Source organism: Corvus kubaryi, unplaced genomic scaffold (assembly GCF_017639235.1).
Source record: "Corvus kubaryi isolate FWS band 111438036 unplaced genomic scaffold, C.kubaryi_AGA036_p1.0 37237, whole genome shotgun sequence".
NCBI classification, from domain to species: domain Eukaryota; kingdom Metazoa; phylum Chordata; class Aves; order Passeriformes; family Corvidae; genus Corvus; species Corvus kubaryi.
The window spans coordinates 242,743-254,695 of NW_024581068.1; the positions used below are offsets into that span (position 1 = coordinate 242,743).

At 56.1% G+C, this 11,953-nt stretch overlaps 1 protein-coding gene across 4 annotated transcripts in view; it reads right to left on the reverse strand.

The window, feature by feature from the left end:
* SLC4A5 (solute carrier family 4 member 5) overlaps positions 1–11,953 on the reverse strand; it is a 33,221-nt gene that overhangs the window by 6,931 nt on the left and 14,337 nt on the right. For 2 of the 4 annotated variants that reach the window (XM_042023159.1, XM_042023161.1), the window contains 13 exons: positions 11,488–11,583; positions 10,816–10,871; positions 8,878–9,035; positions 8,708–8,795; positions 8,387–8,541; positions 7,795–7,938; positions 6,859–7,033; positions 6,409–6,542; positions 6,030–6,301; positions 3,378–3,439; positions 2,632–2,832; positions 441–554; positions 60–221 (listed from right to left, as the gene is read on the reverse strand). In XM_042023159.1, the coding sequence (XP_041879093.1) occupies positions 60–221; positions 441–554; positions 2,632–2,832; positions 3,378–3,439; positions 6,030–6,301; positions 6,409–6,542; positions 6,859–7,033; positions 7,795–7,938; positions 8,387–8,541; positions 8,708–8,795; positions 8,878–9,035; positions 10,816–10,871; positions 11,488–11,583 (1,817 nt within the window). Of the gene's footprint in view, positions 1–59; positions 222–440; positions 555–1,103; positions 1,218–2,631; positions 2,833–3,377; positions 3,440–6,029; positions 6,302–6,408; positions 6,543–6,858; positions 7,034–7,794; positions 7,939–8,386; positions 8,542–8,707; positions 8,796–8,877; positions 9,036–10,815; positions 10,872–11,487; positions 11,584–11,953 lie in introns of all 4 variants that reach the window. The other 2 variants (XM_042023156.1, XM_042023160.1) reach the window with 1 other exon arrangement.

Consider the following 11,953-nt stretch of genomic DNA (forward strand, 5'->3'; position numbering starts at 1 on the left):
GTGCCCTGGGTGCTGTGGGGGATGCCCTGGGTGCTGTGGGGGATCCCGGGGGGGCTCACCCGCAGCTTGTGCTCCTTCCTGTTGACGATGACGGCCGTGATCTGCTGGTCCATGAAGATGAGGATGGTGACGAGCAGGGCGGGCAGGGCGCTGGCCAGGTACACCCACCACGGGTTCTTCCCAAACGGGAACACGAACCAGCCCCGGTCCACGCGGGTGGGCTGCGGGAGACAGCGGGGTCGGAACCTCGGGAACAGGGCAGGGATTGGGAAAACCCAAGGGTTGGCGTTCGGCGACAACCCCATCACCCCGTCCCCCATCCGTCCCTAAATCCGGCACCCGAACCGCCCCCAAGTCCTCACTGGGATCCCCACATCAGCCCTGAAGGGGGGAGGAGAAATCCTTCCGGAATGGGGTTTGATGGAATATTTTGGTTTTACCTTGAAGTCGGTAGGCACTTGGAGCTTTGGGGTGTTGAGTCCGAAAAGCACATCCAGCCCCACAAACATTAGTATGGACATAAAGATAGAGAAATCGCTAATGAGCTTACGGAGCTGCCGGGAGAGAGGGGAGAGAGAGGGAGAAAAGGGAGAGGAAACGGCAAAAAAGGGAGAGAAAACAAAAAAAAAAGGGGGGGAAACAACAAAAAAAGAGGGGAAACAATAAAAAGGGAAGAAAAACAACAAAAAAGGAGGGGGGGAAAAGGAGGAAAAGCAATTTTAAAAGGAGGAAAAACAATAAAAAAGGCAGGGAAAACAAAATAAAAAGTGAGGAAAATGGCAGAAAAGGGAGGGAAAATGACAAAATAGTGAGAGAAAACAGAAAAAGGAGAAAAAATAAAAAAAAGGAGGAAAACCAACCAAAAAAAGGAAGAAAACCAATAAAAAGGAGAGAGAAAACAACAAAAATGGGAGGGAAAACCATAAAAAAGGGAGGAAGAAAAAGGAGGAAAAACAACAAAAAGAGAGAGGAAAGAAAGTCACAGAATTAGAGCATTGTTAGAAAAGACAAAGTAGCTTTTAAGAAACTGCCTGGAGCTGCGATATTCCCAAAAAATCCTGGCGAGGAGCTGGAAAAGGAGTGTGGGAGAGGGGAGGCCGAACCTTGATGATACTGGGGATGTGGAGTTTGGGGGTGTCCAGTCCGAAACAGGCATCGACTCCACAGAAGAGCAGGATGGAGAAGACATTGGAAAAATCAGCAATGAAAGCCCTGACCTGGAGGCAAGACAGGGAAACGGGTGGGAAGGGGAATTAACAGGGTGGGAAGGGGAATTAACGGGGTGGGAAGGGGAATTGGGGTGGAGAGGTTTGCTCCTGCTTTGGCGTCCTCCCCTGGGGCTTTCCAGCTCCACGCAGCCGCGGATAACCCGGGAATAACCCCCCAAAATCCCCATTTTCTCGCCTTCCTCTCTTCCACGAGGTGAGGGGGTGTTGGCATTGTGAGAGCCAAGGGAGAGAATTCTGGAATCCTGGAATGGTTTGGGTTGGGAATGGACCTTAATTCCCATCCCATTCCAGCCCTGCCATGGCCAGGGACCCTCCCACTGTCCCAGGGGGCTCCAAGCCACATCCAGCCTGGCCTTGGGCACTTCCAGGGATCCAGGAGCAGCCACAGCTGCTCTGGGAATTCCAGCCCAGCCCCTCCCCACCCTCATTCCTTCCCAAGATCCCATTTCAATCTCCCCTTTCCCACTGGGAAGCCGTTCCCTGGGTCCTGTCCCTCCAGGCCTTGTCCCCAGTCCCTCTGCAGCTCTCCTGGAGCCCCTTTAGGGCCTGGAATGTTTTGGAAGCTCTCCCTGGATCCTTCCCTTCTCCAGGTGAGCACCCCCAGCTCTCCCAGCCCGGCTCCAGAGGGGCTCCAGCCCTGGAGCAGCTCCGTGGCCTCCTCTGGACTCTCTCCAGCAGCTCCACGCGCTCCCGCTGGGATCCCAGGGCTGGGGGCAGCGCTACAGGTGGGGACCGAGGGGCAGAATCCCCCCCGGAGCCGCTGCCCACGCTGGGGGTCAGCCCAAGCCACCTCTGGGGTCGTGTCCAGCCTCTCGCCCATCCCAAAATCCCTCTCCCAGCGCTCCTCTCCATCCCTTCATCCCCAGCTCGGATCCATCCCCGGGATTGCCCCATCCCAGGGGCACCTCCAGCACCTGGACTGGACAAACCCCGTGAGATTCCCTGGAGCTTGTCCGGGTCCCTCAGGATGGCCCTGTCCCTCGGGATTGTCCCTTGGTGTCACCTGCAAACCTCCCGAGGGTGCCTTCAATCCCTTCATTTGCATAATTAACGAACACATTAATTAACTCTGGCCCTGACAGGGACCCTGGCCACTACTGGTCACTGATGTCCATCAGACTCTGAGCCGTTGACCACTTCCCTGTGGCTGGGATCATCCCACCCATTCCTTATCCATTAATTGTCCACCCATTAAGCCAACTCCACTCTAGAGAGGAGGATTCGACCAAAAGCCTCACGGAATTCCAAAAACCAGGGCCCAAAACCTTGAGGAGGATCCCAATTGTGGCCAAAACCTCCTAAAACCAGAGATTTCCTGGCGTTCTTCGCCTCCAGCAAAAATTCCCAACATCTCCCGTTTTCGCTCATCTTTGGGAAAGGCAGAACCCGGCTCTTTCCTTACCTTGGTGGGGAAATAGCGGCTGAACTTGAATTTTTTCAGGGTCAGGGTCATGGAGTAGGTGCCGAAGAAGAGGATGAAGGACATGAGCGCCAGGTCAGGCACGAATTTGCAGGATTTTCCCACTAAGCTGCCGCCGTATTTGAGACATTCCTTCTTACTCAGCTGCGTCCAGTCCAGAGCTGTGAGGTTGATAGCATTGGACTGCGAGAGACCCCAAAAAAAGCAAAATTAGCAAAATCTGAAATCGTTGCAGTGGGCAGGGAAAGGGGGAATTCCCGGGCAAACAGAAAAAATCGGCGTTTTTAAGTTGCAGCATGGAAGGAAAGGGAAATTTCCTGCCCAGACCCCCAAAATTTGTACTTTAAGGGTTGAATTGTGTAAGAAAAGGGGAAATTCACAACCAAATTGAGTAAAATCAGCATTTTTACCAACTGCAACTTGCAATAAAAGGAAAATTTCCTGGTCAAACCCCCAAAAAGAGCCCTTTAAGCCATCTCAGCACACAAGGAAAGGGGAATTTCCAGGGCTGCTGCCACTGGGATACCCAAAACCGCGGGAAAACCGCAGAGCTGTTATAAATTTGGGGGGAAAAAGCGTGGATTTGGTGCTGCTGAGCCCCGCTGGGAACCCAAACCAGCACAAATTTGGCTCTGAGCTGGCCCATCCCGCTCCCTGGGTGCTGAAATCCCCGAGATCCGCCCTCCCTGGCCCCAGATTTCCAGCTGGGATGAGCAGCCCCCACTCACCAGAGAAACGTTAGTGGTGTTCGGTGCCACTGGAGCTGAAGCATCGAACAAGGTCGCGTTGGCTGCGGGAAAGGAGTTGGTTATTGAGGTTTTGGGGCTAAAACCCAGCTTTTGGGCATTCAAACCGGCTGGGCTGCACCTGCCGAGCCCGGCAGGGATCGGCATCCACAGATTTTGGGGGGAAACCCCTCCTTCTTTAACCCCGCAGCGACTTCTCCCCGATTAAACCCACGCGCCGGGGAGGACGTGGCGGCTCCTGCAGCAGCTTCTCCCTCTGGGGCTGGCGAGGGGGGAATTTTTAGGAGCTCCCCAGTTCCTAAAATTTTGAGGAGCTTCCCAGGGAAGCCACCGGGAGTGGGGTGGACTTAAAACCACGGGGGTGGAAAGCTGGGAAAGCAGCCTGGGGTTTTTTTGTTTTGGGGAAGCGGCACCCAAATCACACCCAATTTGCCTTTTTTTTAAAATTATTATTCATTTTTTAAAAAATCTTTTGGGGGTGTTTTGGTGTCATCAGTGCAAAATTCCATCTTTTCGAGCCCCCGGCACCTTCTCCTCCAGGCGCAAAAGGCAGCTCCGCTCGGCTCTTCGGGCAACGCAGCTCCACAGCTCCGGGAGCACCCCCGGATTCTCTCGGGGTGCCCCTAAAAGAGGGAATTCGGGAATTCCGGGATGGCTTTGCCCCCCCTCTTCCATCCTCTTCACCAAGCAGGAATTTCGGCCACCGCCTCCATCCCTGGCGCCGGGGATTAATGAAGGAGGAGTTGGGTTAGGCCAGAGACCCCGGGGCTGCCGGGACCGAGCTCTGGGGAACAAACCCAGCCCTAAAAACGTCAGCATGGTTCTTATTTTTTCCTCCACAACCTTTTCTTTTTGCACAAACCCCATTTTGGGATTTCTACGCCCTAAAGGGTGGCACAGCACCGGTGGGATTTAGGAGAGGAGCCCTAAGGGCCCTACACAAACCCTTTCAGAGAGAGAGAAAAGTCAAATACATGGGGAAAAAAAATAACAACGGAACCCCCCCGTGGGGGGAGAGTATCAATATTAAAATAGTTTTAATATTTAGAAGGCGATACTCACTTGAGATTGAAATCAGCCCCAATTGATGTGTGCAGCAGAGACAAATATGGGACAAATCAGTTATAATAATCAAAAATCAGCACGGATGGAAAAAAAAGGGATTAAAAAAAAAAGTAAGGATGGAGGGGGGAATAAAGAGAATTTCTAGAGGAATGTTAAATCCAACACCGCTGCCTTGGGCAGCCAGGGCGAGGAATGGGAACGGGAATTGGGGTGTGGATGCCTCTAGGCTGCTCGGGGTTTGCTCGGGACGGGGGCTTGGAAAAGGGTGGGACCTCCCTGGAGGCTGAAGGCTCCTCCTGCGTTAAAGCCCCGGCGCAGGAGCTGCCGGGCGCATCCCGGTGGGTGCTGACGGTTCCGTTCAGGAATTCCGGCTCTGGTGGTTCCGTCTTCGCTCTCCCGCGGGTTGGGTTTGGGGGGGCTTGGCTTGGGAAGAATTGGGTTGGCTCCGGGTGCTGTTCTGGGCTCTCAGATCCCAGAGGGATCGTGGCGCTCACGGAGGGGTGGATGAGCAGGAATTGAGGAAGAATGCGAAAATAAACCCAATCGCTGTGATTCACATCGGGTGGGAGCTCTCCTTGGAATGGCAGATGTGTCGGGAATGCGTTGGGTGGAGGGTCTCGGATGCTTTTCTTGAAGGAAGAAGACAGGGAGAACTTCACCATGACCTTCATCCACCATCACCTTCATCCACCATCTTCATCTACCATCACCTTCATCCACTGTCATCTTCATCCACTGTCATCTTCATCCACTGTCATCTTCATCTACCATCACTTTCATCCACCATCATCTTTATCCACCATCACCTTCATCCACCATCACCTTCATCCAGCGTCACCTTCATCCAGCATCACCTTCATCCAGCATCACCTTCATCCCAAGACATTCAGCCTCCTCTGACTGCAGCTGACGCTTCCCAAAATTTAGATTTTTGACATCAATTCAGCTCCTGGGAGCACAGGCGGTCGCTGCCGTGAGCCCAAAGCCATCTCTGGTCCCTTCCAGGAGTGTCCGAGCTCCACAAGTCGGATCTGGGATCATCCAGGACGTCTATCCAAGAGCAAAACCAGGCAGCCATGGAAGGACCATCTGCTCAGAGCCCAATGGCCTCTCCTTTTGGAAAAGGAGTGGAAAAAGAGGAGGAAAAACAGTCCTTGGAGGTTTCCACACTCAGCTGGGACATCCCAGGGTGTCCCAGGCACTGGAGAGCACAGAACAATTCCAGGCATTTTCTGGAGATTCAGTTTCCATCAGCAGCAGGCTGGAATGATCTGAAATGTCCTTTGTTCCCATATTTCCTTCTTATCCATCCAGGTCTGGCTGCTCCAGGCTGAGATCCCAACTCTCCATCCGCTGTGTCCCAGGAAGCACCGAATCGTTCATCCAAGTGGGACGAGGCTCTTCCTCCATCTTCAAAACCCCCTCAGAGGAGGAGGACGAGGTCTCTCCACCCCAGGCAGCTGCCTCATCCTCATCCCTCATCCTCGGCCAGCAATCCCGTGGGATTCATCCACGCCAGGACCCTCCCACCCCCTGGCTCCTGCCCGGGCGGCCCCGGGATGAACTCACCTGGGTCGGGGGCGACGCACTCGCACTTGTACATGGTCACGTAGTCGGGCTTGAAGTCGGAGTTGATGGGGTAGTACTTGAAGGCCCCGATCATCTTCTTGATGGCATCGTAGATGAAGATGAAGCTGATGAGGGTGGAGAAGCCCTCCTCGGTGAAGCGCGTGATGTACTTTATAATGAAGCTGGCGTCGGTGGCCACCAGGATAAGGCACTGCAGGGCCGAGTGCAGCCCGATCCACAGGCGGAATTCCATGTAGTCGATCCCGTTGCCTCTGGAAGAGGGGACAAGCGGCCCTGTGAGAGCGGCCAGGGGCTGGGGGACACGTCCCACCCCTGCACGGCCGGGTCCTGCTGTCCCCCGGGATGGCCCAGCACGCACTTGCTGAAGTCGAAGAGCAGCTTCTCGAAGATGAGGATGGGGCCGGTGCTGCTGAGGATGATGAGGGGCTGCCCGGCGAAGAGGCAGAACATGGAGCCGGCCATGGCCGTGCCCAGGAAGCTCTCCATGACCCCCTGGGGACGGAGCAAAGGCAGCGTTACGGGGGTGCTGTGCCACCCACGTCCCCACGGATCCCCCGGATGGAGATGGGGCTGAGGAACCTCAGCTTGGACCCACACGGGATGGTTGGGACCATGTCCCATTGCTCCTGGCACTGCCACTGAGGGGGCTGTCCCATCCTGCAGGGATTCCAGGGCTGCCAGTCCCACCTGGCAGCGAATTTCCATCCCCAGAAGCTTGGCATGGCACAAGTAGGGTAAAAACCATCCCATCCCACCCCACCCCATCCCACCCCTGCTGTCCCCACGCCGGTGACACCCTGGGCTGGACCTGGTAGTTGTCGGTGGCATCCCCCAGCAGCCCCCCGAAGGTGATGGCATTGGTGATGCAGCCCAGGTAGATGAAGAGGATGGCAGAGATGGACTGGATATGGAAACCTTCGTAGAAGTCGCTCGGGAACCAGGGCAGCTTCCTCTTGATATCCAGGTAGAGGCCACCACAAAACCTGCGGAGACACCGCCGAGGACCTGGTGACTTCCACCAAAACAGAATTGTGGAGGCCTGGAGTGGTTTGGGTTGGGAAGGGACCTTAAATCCCATCCCATTCCAGCCCTGCCATGGCCAGGGACACCTCCCCTATCCCAGGGGGCTCCAAGCCGGCCTTGGGCACTTCCAGGGATCCAGGGGCAGCCACAGCTGCTCTGGGAATTCCAGCCCAGCCCCTCCCCACCCTCATTCCTTCCCAAGATCCCATTTCAATCTCCCCTTTCCCACTGGGAAGCCGTTCCCTGTGTCCTGTCCCTCCATGCCTTGTCCCTAGTCCCTCTCCAGCTCTCCTGGAACCCCTTCAGGCCCTGGAATGTTCTGGAAGCTCTCCCTGGATCCTTCCCTTCTCCAGGGGAACATTCCCAGCTCTCCCCACCTGGTGCCGGAGGGGCTCCAGAATCCTGGAATGGTTTGGGCTGGGAGGAGCCCTAAAGACCCCTCAGTCCCACTCAGAGACCCCTTCCACTGTCCCGGGCTGCTCCAAGCCCCAATGTCCAACCTGGCCTTGGACACTTCCAGGGATCCAGGGGCAGCCGCAGCTTCCCTGGCCAGTTGGGAGATACATAAATATGGATACAGAAATGTAATTATTTTATGTATATATGCAGAAATCGATCTGGTGCTGCACAAAAACCCCAGGACTCCCCACGATGAGCCCACAGGAGATGCTGACAGGTCCCGGCACCCTCCAGAGGTTTTTGGTGGTGGGTCCTTGCTCACCTGCCGGTCCAGGCCAGCTCTTCCCCGATCTCGTGGACTTCGGGCATCTCCCCATCCTCGCTGCCACCGCCGCCACCCCCGGCACCTGCCCCGCCAGCCGCGCCATTCATCTGCCCCACCTCGTTCAGCGAGAACACCGACTTCCTGCGGGATGGGGACATCGGCCTTGGATCGGCACCAGCGCCCCCGGATCGGCACCACCGAGCCCTGGTGTGAGGACCTCGGCCAAGGCCATGGGGCAGCTCTGTGCCTGCACTGATTGTGAGTTTTGGGGTGAATTTGGACAGACCCAGAGCTCAGTTCGGGGAGCTCAGTCCATGGAGTCATGGGATGGGGTGGGTTGGGTTGGGTTGGGAGGGACCTTAAGGATCATCCAGTTCAACTCCTGCCCTGGGCAAGGACACCTCCCATTAGAGGCTGTTCCAGGAGGGTGGGAATGGCTCTGAGCCGATCTGGGAACAAAACCTGCTGAAACCCCGGCATTTCTGCAACATTTCCAGGGGTTGTTTCCAGGGGTGAAGCCAAGCAAGGCTCTCGTCCCCGAAAACTGGACATGTGGGAGTGGCCACAGGGCCCCATGACCCCCACCCACCTCTTCTCAGCCGAGGGCACTTTTTTGGGAGGCTCAATCCGAATGTTGGGGTCCCACTCTCCGGGCGGGAGGACGATGACCTCGTCCAGGAACTCATCGATGCCGGCGATCAGGTCCTCCCTGTCCCGGGCTTTGTAGGCAACGTCGCTGAAGAGCTGGGGGTGGATGCAGGACAGGGGTCAGCCTGGACGTGGCCTCCAGTCCCGTGTCCTTCTGGGGGTTCAAAGCTCAGGTTTTGGGGAGATAAGGTGAAAATTGCTCTTTTTCCTTGGTTCTGAGCCAGGGGGTTCCGAACGAGGGCCGGGGGTGGCCTCCACTCACATCGTCCACCATGAGGGTTGCGATGGCCCTGCCAATCTCGTTGTAGGACTTGGCTTTCCCTGCCGGACCGAGGAGAATGAAGAGGAATCTGGGGAGGGAGAGGCGCCGTGTTGGTCACCTCAGGCCACCGGTGTCCTGAGACCGCTCGATCCCGAGGGGACGGCGCTCACCTGGTGGGGACGGGCACCTCTGTCACCCCCCCCAGCATCGTGGCCTGGAGCAGCCTCACAAAGGCCACGAAGGGCTTCTCCAGGAACTCCACCTCCCCCACCAGCACGTTGGAGGCCTCGGCGTCCTTGGGGATCTTCTTGATGAACTTGTTCTTCAGCTGTCAGGAAGGATGAGAGTGGGGAAGGGAGCGGTTGCCAAAATTTGGCTTTTCCCCCATTTTTTTTCCCGCAAAAGTTGAAGCCTCAGGCTCCAAGATTTCACCTCTGGTTGTCCCAGGACTCCCAGAGGTGGGGATTGAGGAGCCGCATCCAGGAATAAGCCAGGAAAAATCCACAGAGCCGAATTTCTTCAGGAAACGCGGCTAAAACCAAGACTGGCTCTAAACCGCCCACCCAGGGCTCTGCCACCCAACCAGCAGCGTTTGGTTTTGCTCTCCTGGGTTCTCCGCAAGGAAATCTCCCTGAAATCCCCCCTGTGAAAAATCCGAGCCGAACCCCAGCGATGCCAGGAACATTTTTGGAGTTCATTCGCAGCCCCAGGCTCCCCCAAACCCCTGCCTGGCACAGAACCCCCTCAGCGCCCAGCGTGGGGGAGGTTTCTGAGCCTCCTTCCTCCCCAACCCCATCCCGGGAGCGGGAACGAATAACGGGAGTAGGAAAACCTCATCCATGGATTTATTGCCCCGGGTCTCTTCTCCCCTGCAGCTCTTTCATTACGAGCCTAAAAGGGTTCAATACCAAGCCGGGCAGGGAGTTATGATAATCTATATGGCAGCGTGAGGGGAGGCATGTGAGCCGGGCAGCCACCTCTCCCCGTCCTAATCTTTTAAACCCAAATGGAAAAAAAAAAAATAAAATAAATCATAATAATAAAGCAACTCCTCCGGCGCGGCTCGGAATCAGAGCAGGAGTTACCAGCGACCACTAAGCTTCCTGAAACACCTAAAAAGTCCCTTTGTAGTGTGCCTAATAGGGCGATTAAACCTAAATGCTTTGCATATTTTGGGATTAACCCTCTGAACCCCATTGCTGGAGGGGACATTTGGGGTTCCTGAGTGGGCACCGGCATGGAGTGGTTTCTGGAAAGTTTTGCGGTGTCCCTGTCCTGTGCCTTCCAGCAATACATGGATTTCCATCGGTGAAATCCAGGGAAACAAAGTGTTATTTGTGGTGTTTGGACTTGCCCTAAAGTGCATCACCCCAGGTAAGCCCAGCAAGGACATCCCAGGGGAAAAGCAGGTTCTTATCCCATCCCATTCCCTAAAAACCTGCGGGGTCGGTGATTCTCCCTTCAGTTTATGGTGAAATCACAAACGGAAACAGAGCAAAGCTCATGTAACGAATCAGCCATTCCCAGAAAAAAGAGTCTGGGATGGGAATGGGACAAAACCCCGCTGATCCATCCCATCCCCAAGCAGGGCACCTGCCCAAGCTGCTTCCCAGCTGCTTCCCAGAAGCAATCCCAGAAGGAAAAGCCCCCTGTGGCCTCTCAGCTGAGCTTTGCGTTGAGAAAACCCCAGGCAAAACAGATCCCACCCCAAATTCCAGCCCCTCATCTCCAGAGCTGGATCCCTGTGTGCAAACCCAAGAGCTTGGATGGGATTTACCGCCCTCTCCCAGCCAATCCTTTAGGATTCCTACACCTCCAAGCCCCTTTCCTGTCCTCCCTGAAGATCCAAAGGGATTTTTTTCCCCACCCCAAGGGATTTGACCCGGCCCAGCCTCCTGGCTCATCCCTAATTCCATGCTGGAAGCGCGGGTGTCACTTCTGGGACAGCTTCCCCGTGGATCCACGGGGATCAATACCAGCATTAACTCCCCTAATTAGGAATTTGTGTGGGTATCGACCCAGCGGAGGCTCACATGGACCCGAACAACCCCAGAGCCCAGCGGGATCATGTCGGGATGCTCCTCCCAGTGGGATTTTGGGATGGGTACCTGGTCAGTGCTCGGCGTGTCTGAGATGTCGTTCATGCTCCGGCTCTGGGCGTGACCTGGGTGGAGGGAAGGGAGGGAATGTGAGGAAAAGCCACCCCTGGTGCCGGGAGAAAAACCAGTGGGGAGACCTCGTGCAAAGAAATAAGGTATTCCTTATGGGATGTGCCACCAAACCCTGGGAATTCGGGAGAATTCCTTCTCTGGAAGGGTGGAAAGGCTGGCACAGGGCAGGGGTGGAGTCCCCATCCCGCCAAAATCTGTCTGGATGTGGCACTTGGGGACGTTGTGGCCGTGCTGGTGGTCCATGACCTTAGAGGGCTTTTCCAGCCCTAATGATCCCAAATCTCCATGAACAGGAGCATTTCCTGTCTCAGCTACACAAACCAAGCTCCCAAGTTCAGATGGGATTTCCCACCCGCCCTCTCCCAGCCAAGGGATTCCCACCCTCTTCCAAGCACCTTTCCTTCCCTCCCCAAAGATTTGACGGAATTTTTTCCTCCACCCTGCGGATTTTGAGCCACACCAGCACCCTCACTCATCCCGGATTCCGTGCTGCGCTTCCGGGACGGCGGCCGTGGTGGGACCTCATCCCAACCTCCCGCTCTGCCACCGGGACCGGGAATTTGGGACATTCCAGGGATATTTGGGGGCAGTTGGTGTCCCCCCACTCACGCAGGCGGCCATAGCTGGCGCTCTGCCGCATCCGGAGGTCCTCAGTGGAGCGGTGGAAGGCGGCGCCGGCGGCCGGGCCCCGCACGGGGCTGCGGGCTGGGGGAGAGGAGAGAGGGGCTGTGAGAGGAGGAGCGGGATCCCATTGGGAATGTCGGGGCAGGATCCCATAGGGAATGTCAGGGGCAGGATCCTGTGGGGAACATTGGGGGCAGGGTCCCATTGGGAATGTCAGGAGCAGGATCCTGTGGGGAGACATCGGGAGCAGGATCCCATTGGGAATGTCAGGAGCAGGATCCTGTGGGGAACACTGGGGGCAGGATCCCATAGGGAACATCGGGAGCAGGATCCTGTGGGAATGTCAGGAGCAGGATCTCATAGGGAACATCGGGAGCAGGATCCCATTGGGAATGTCGGGGCAGGATCCCATTGGGAATGTCGGGAGCAGGATCCCATTGGGAATGTCGGG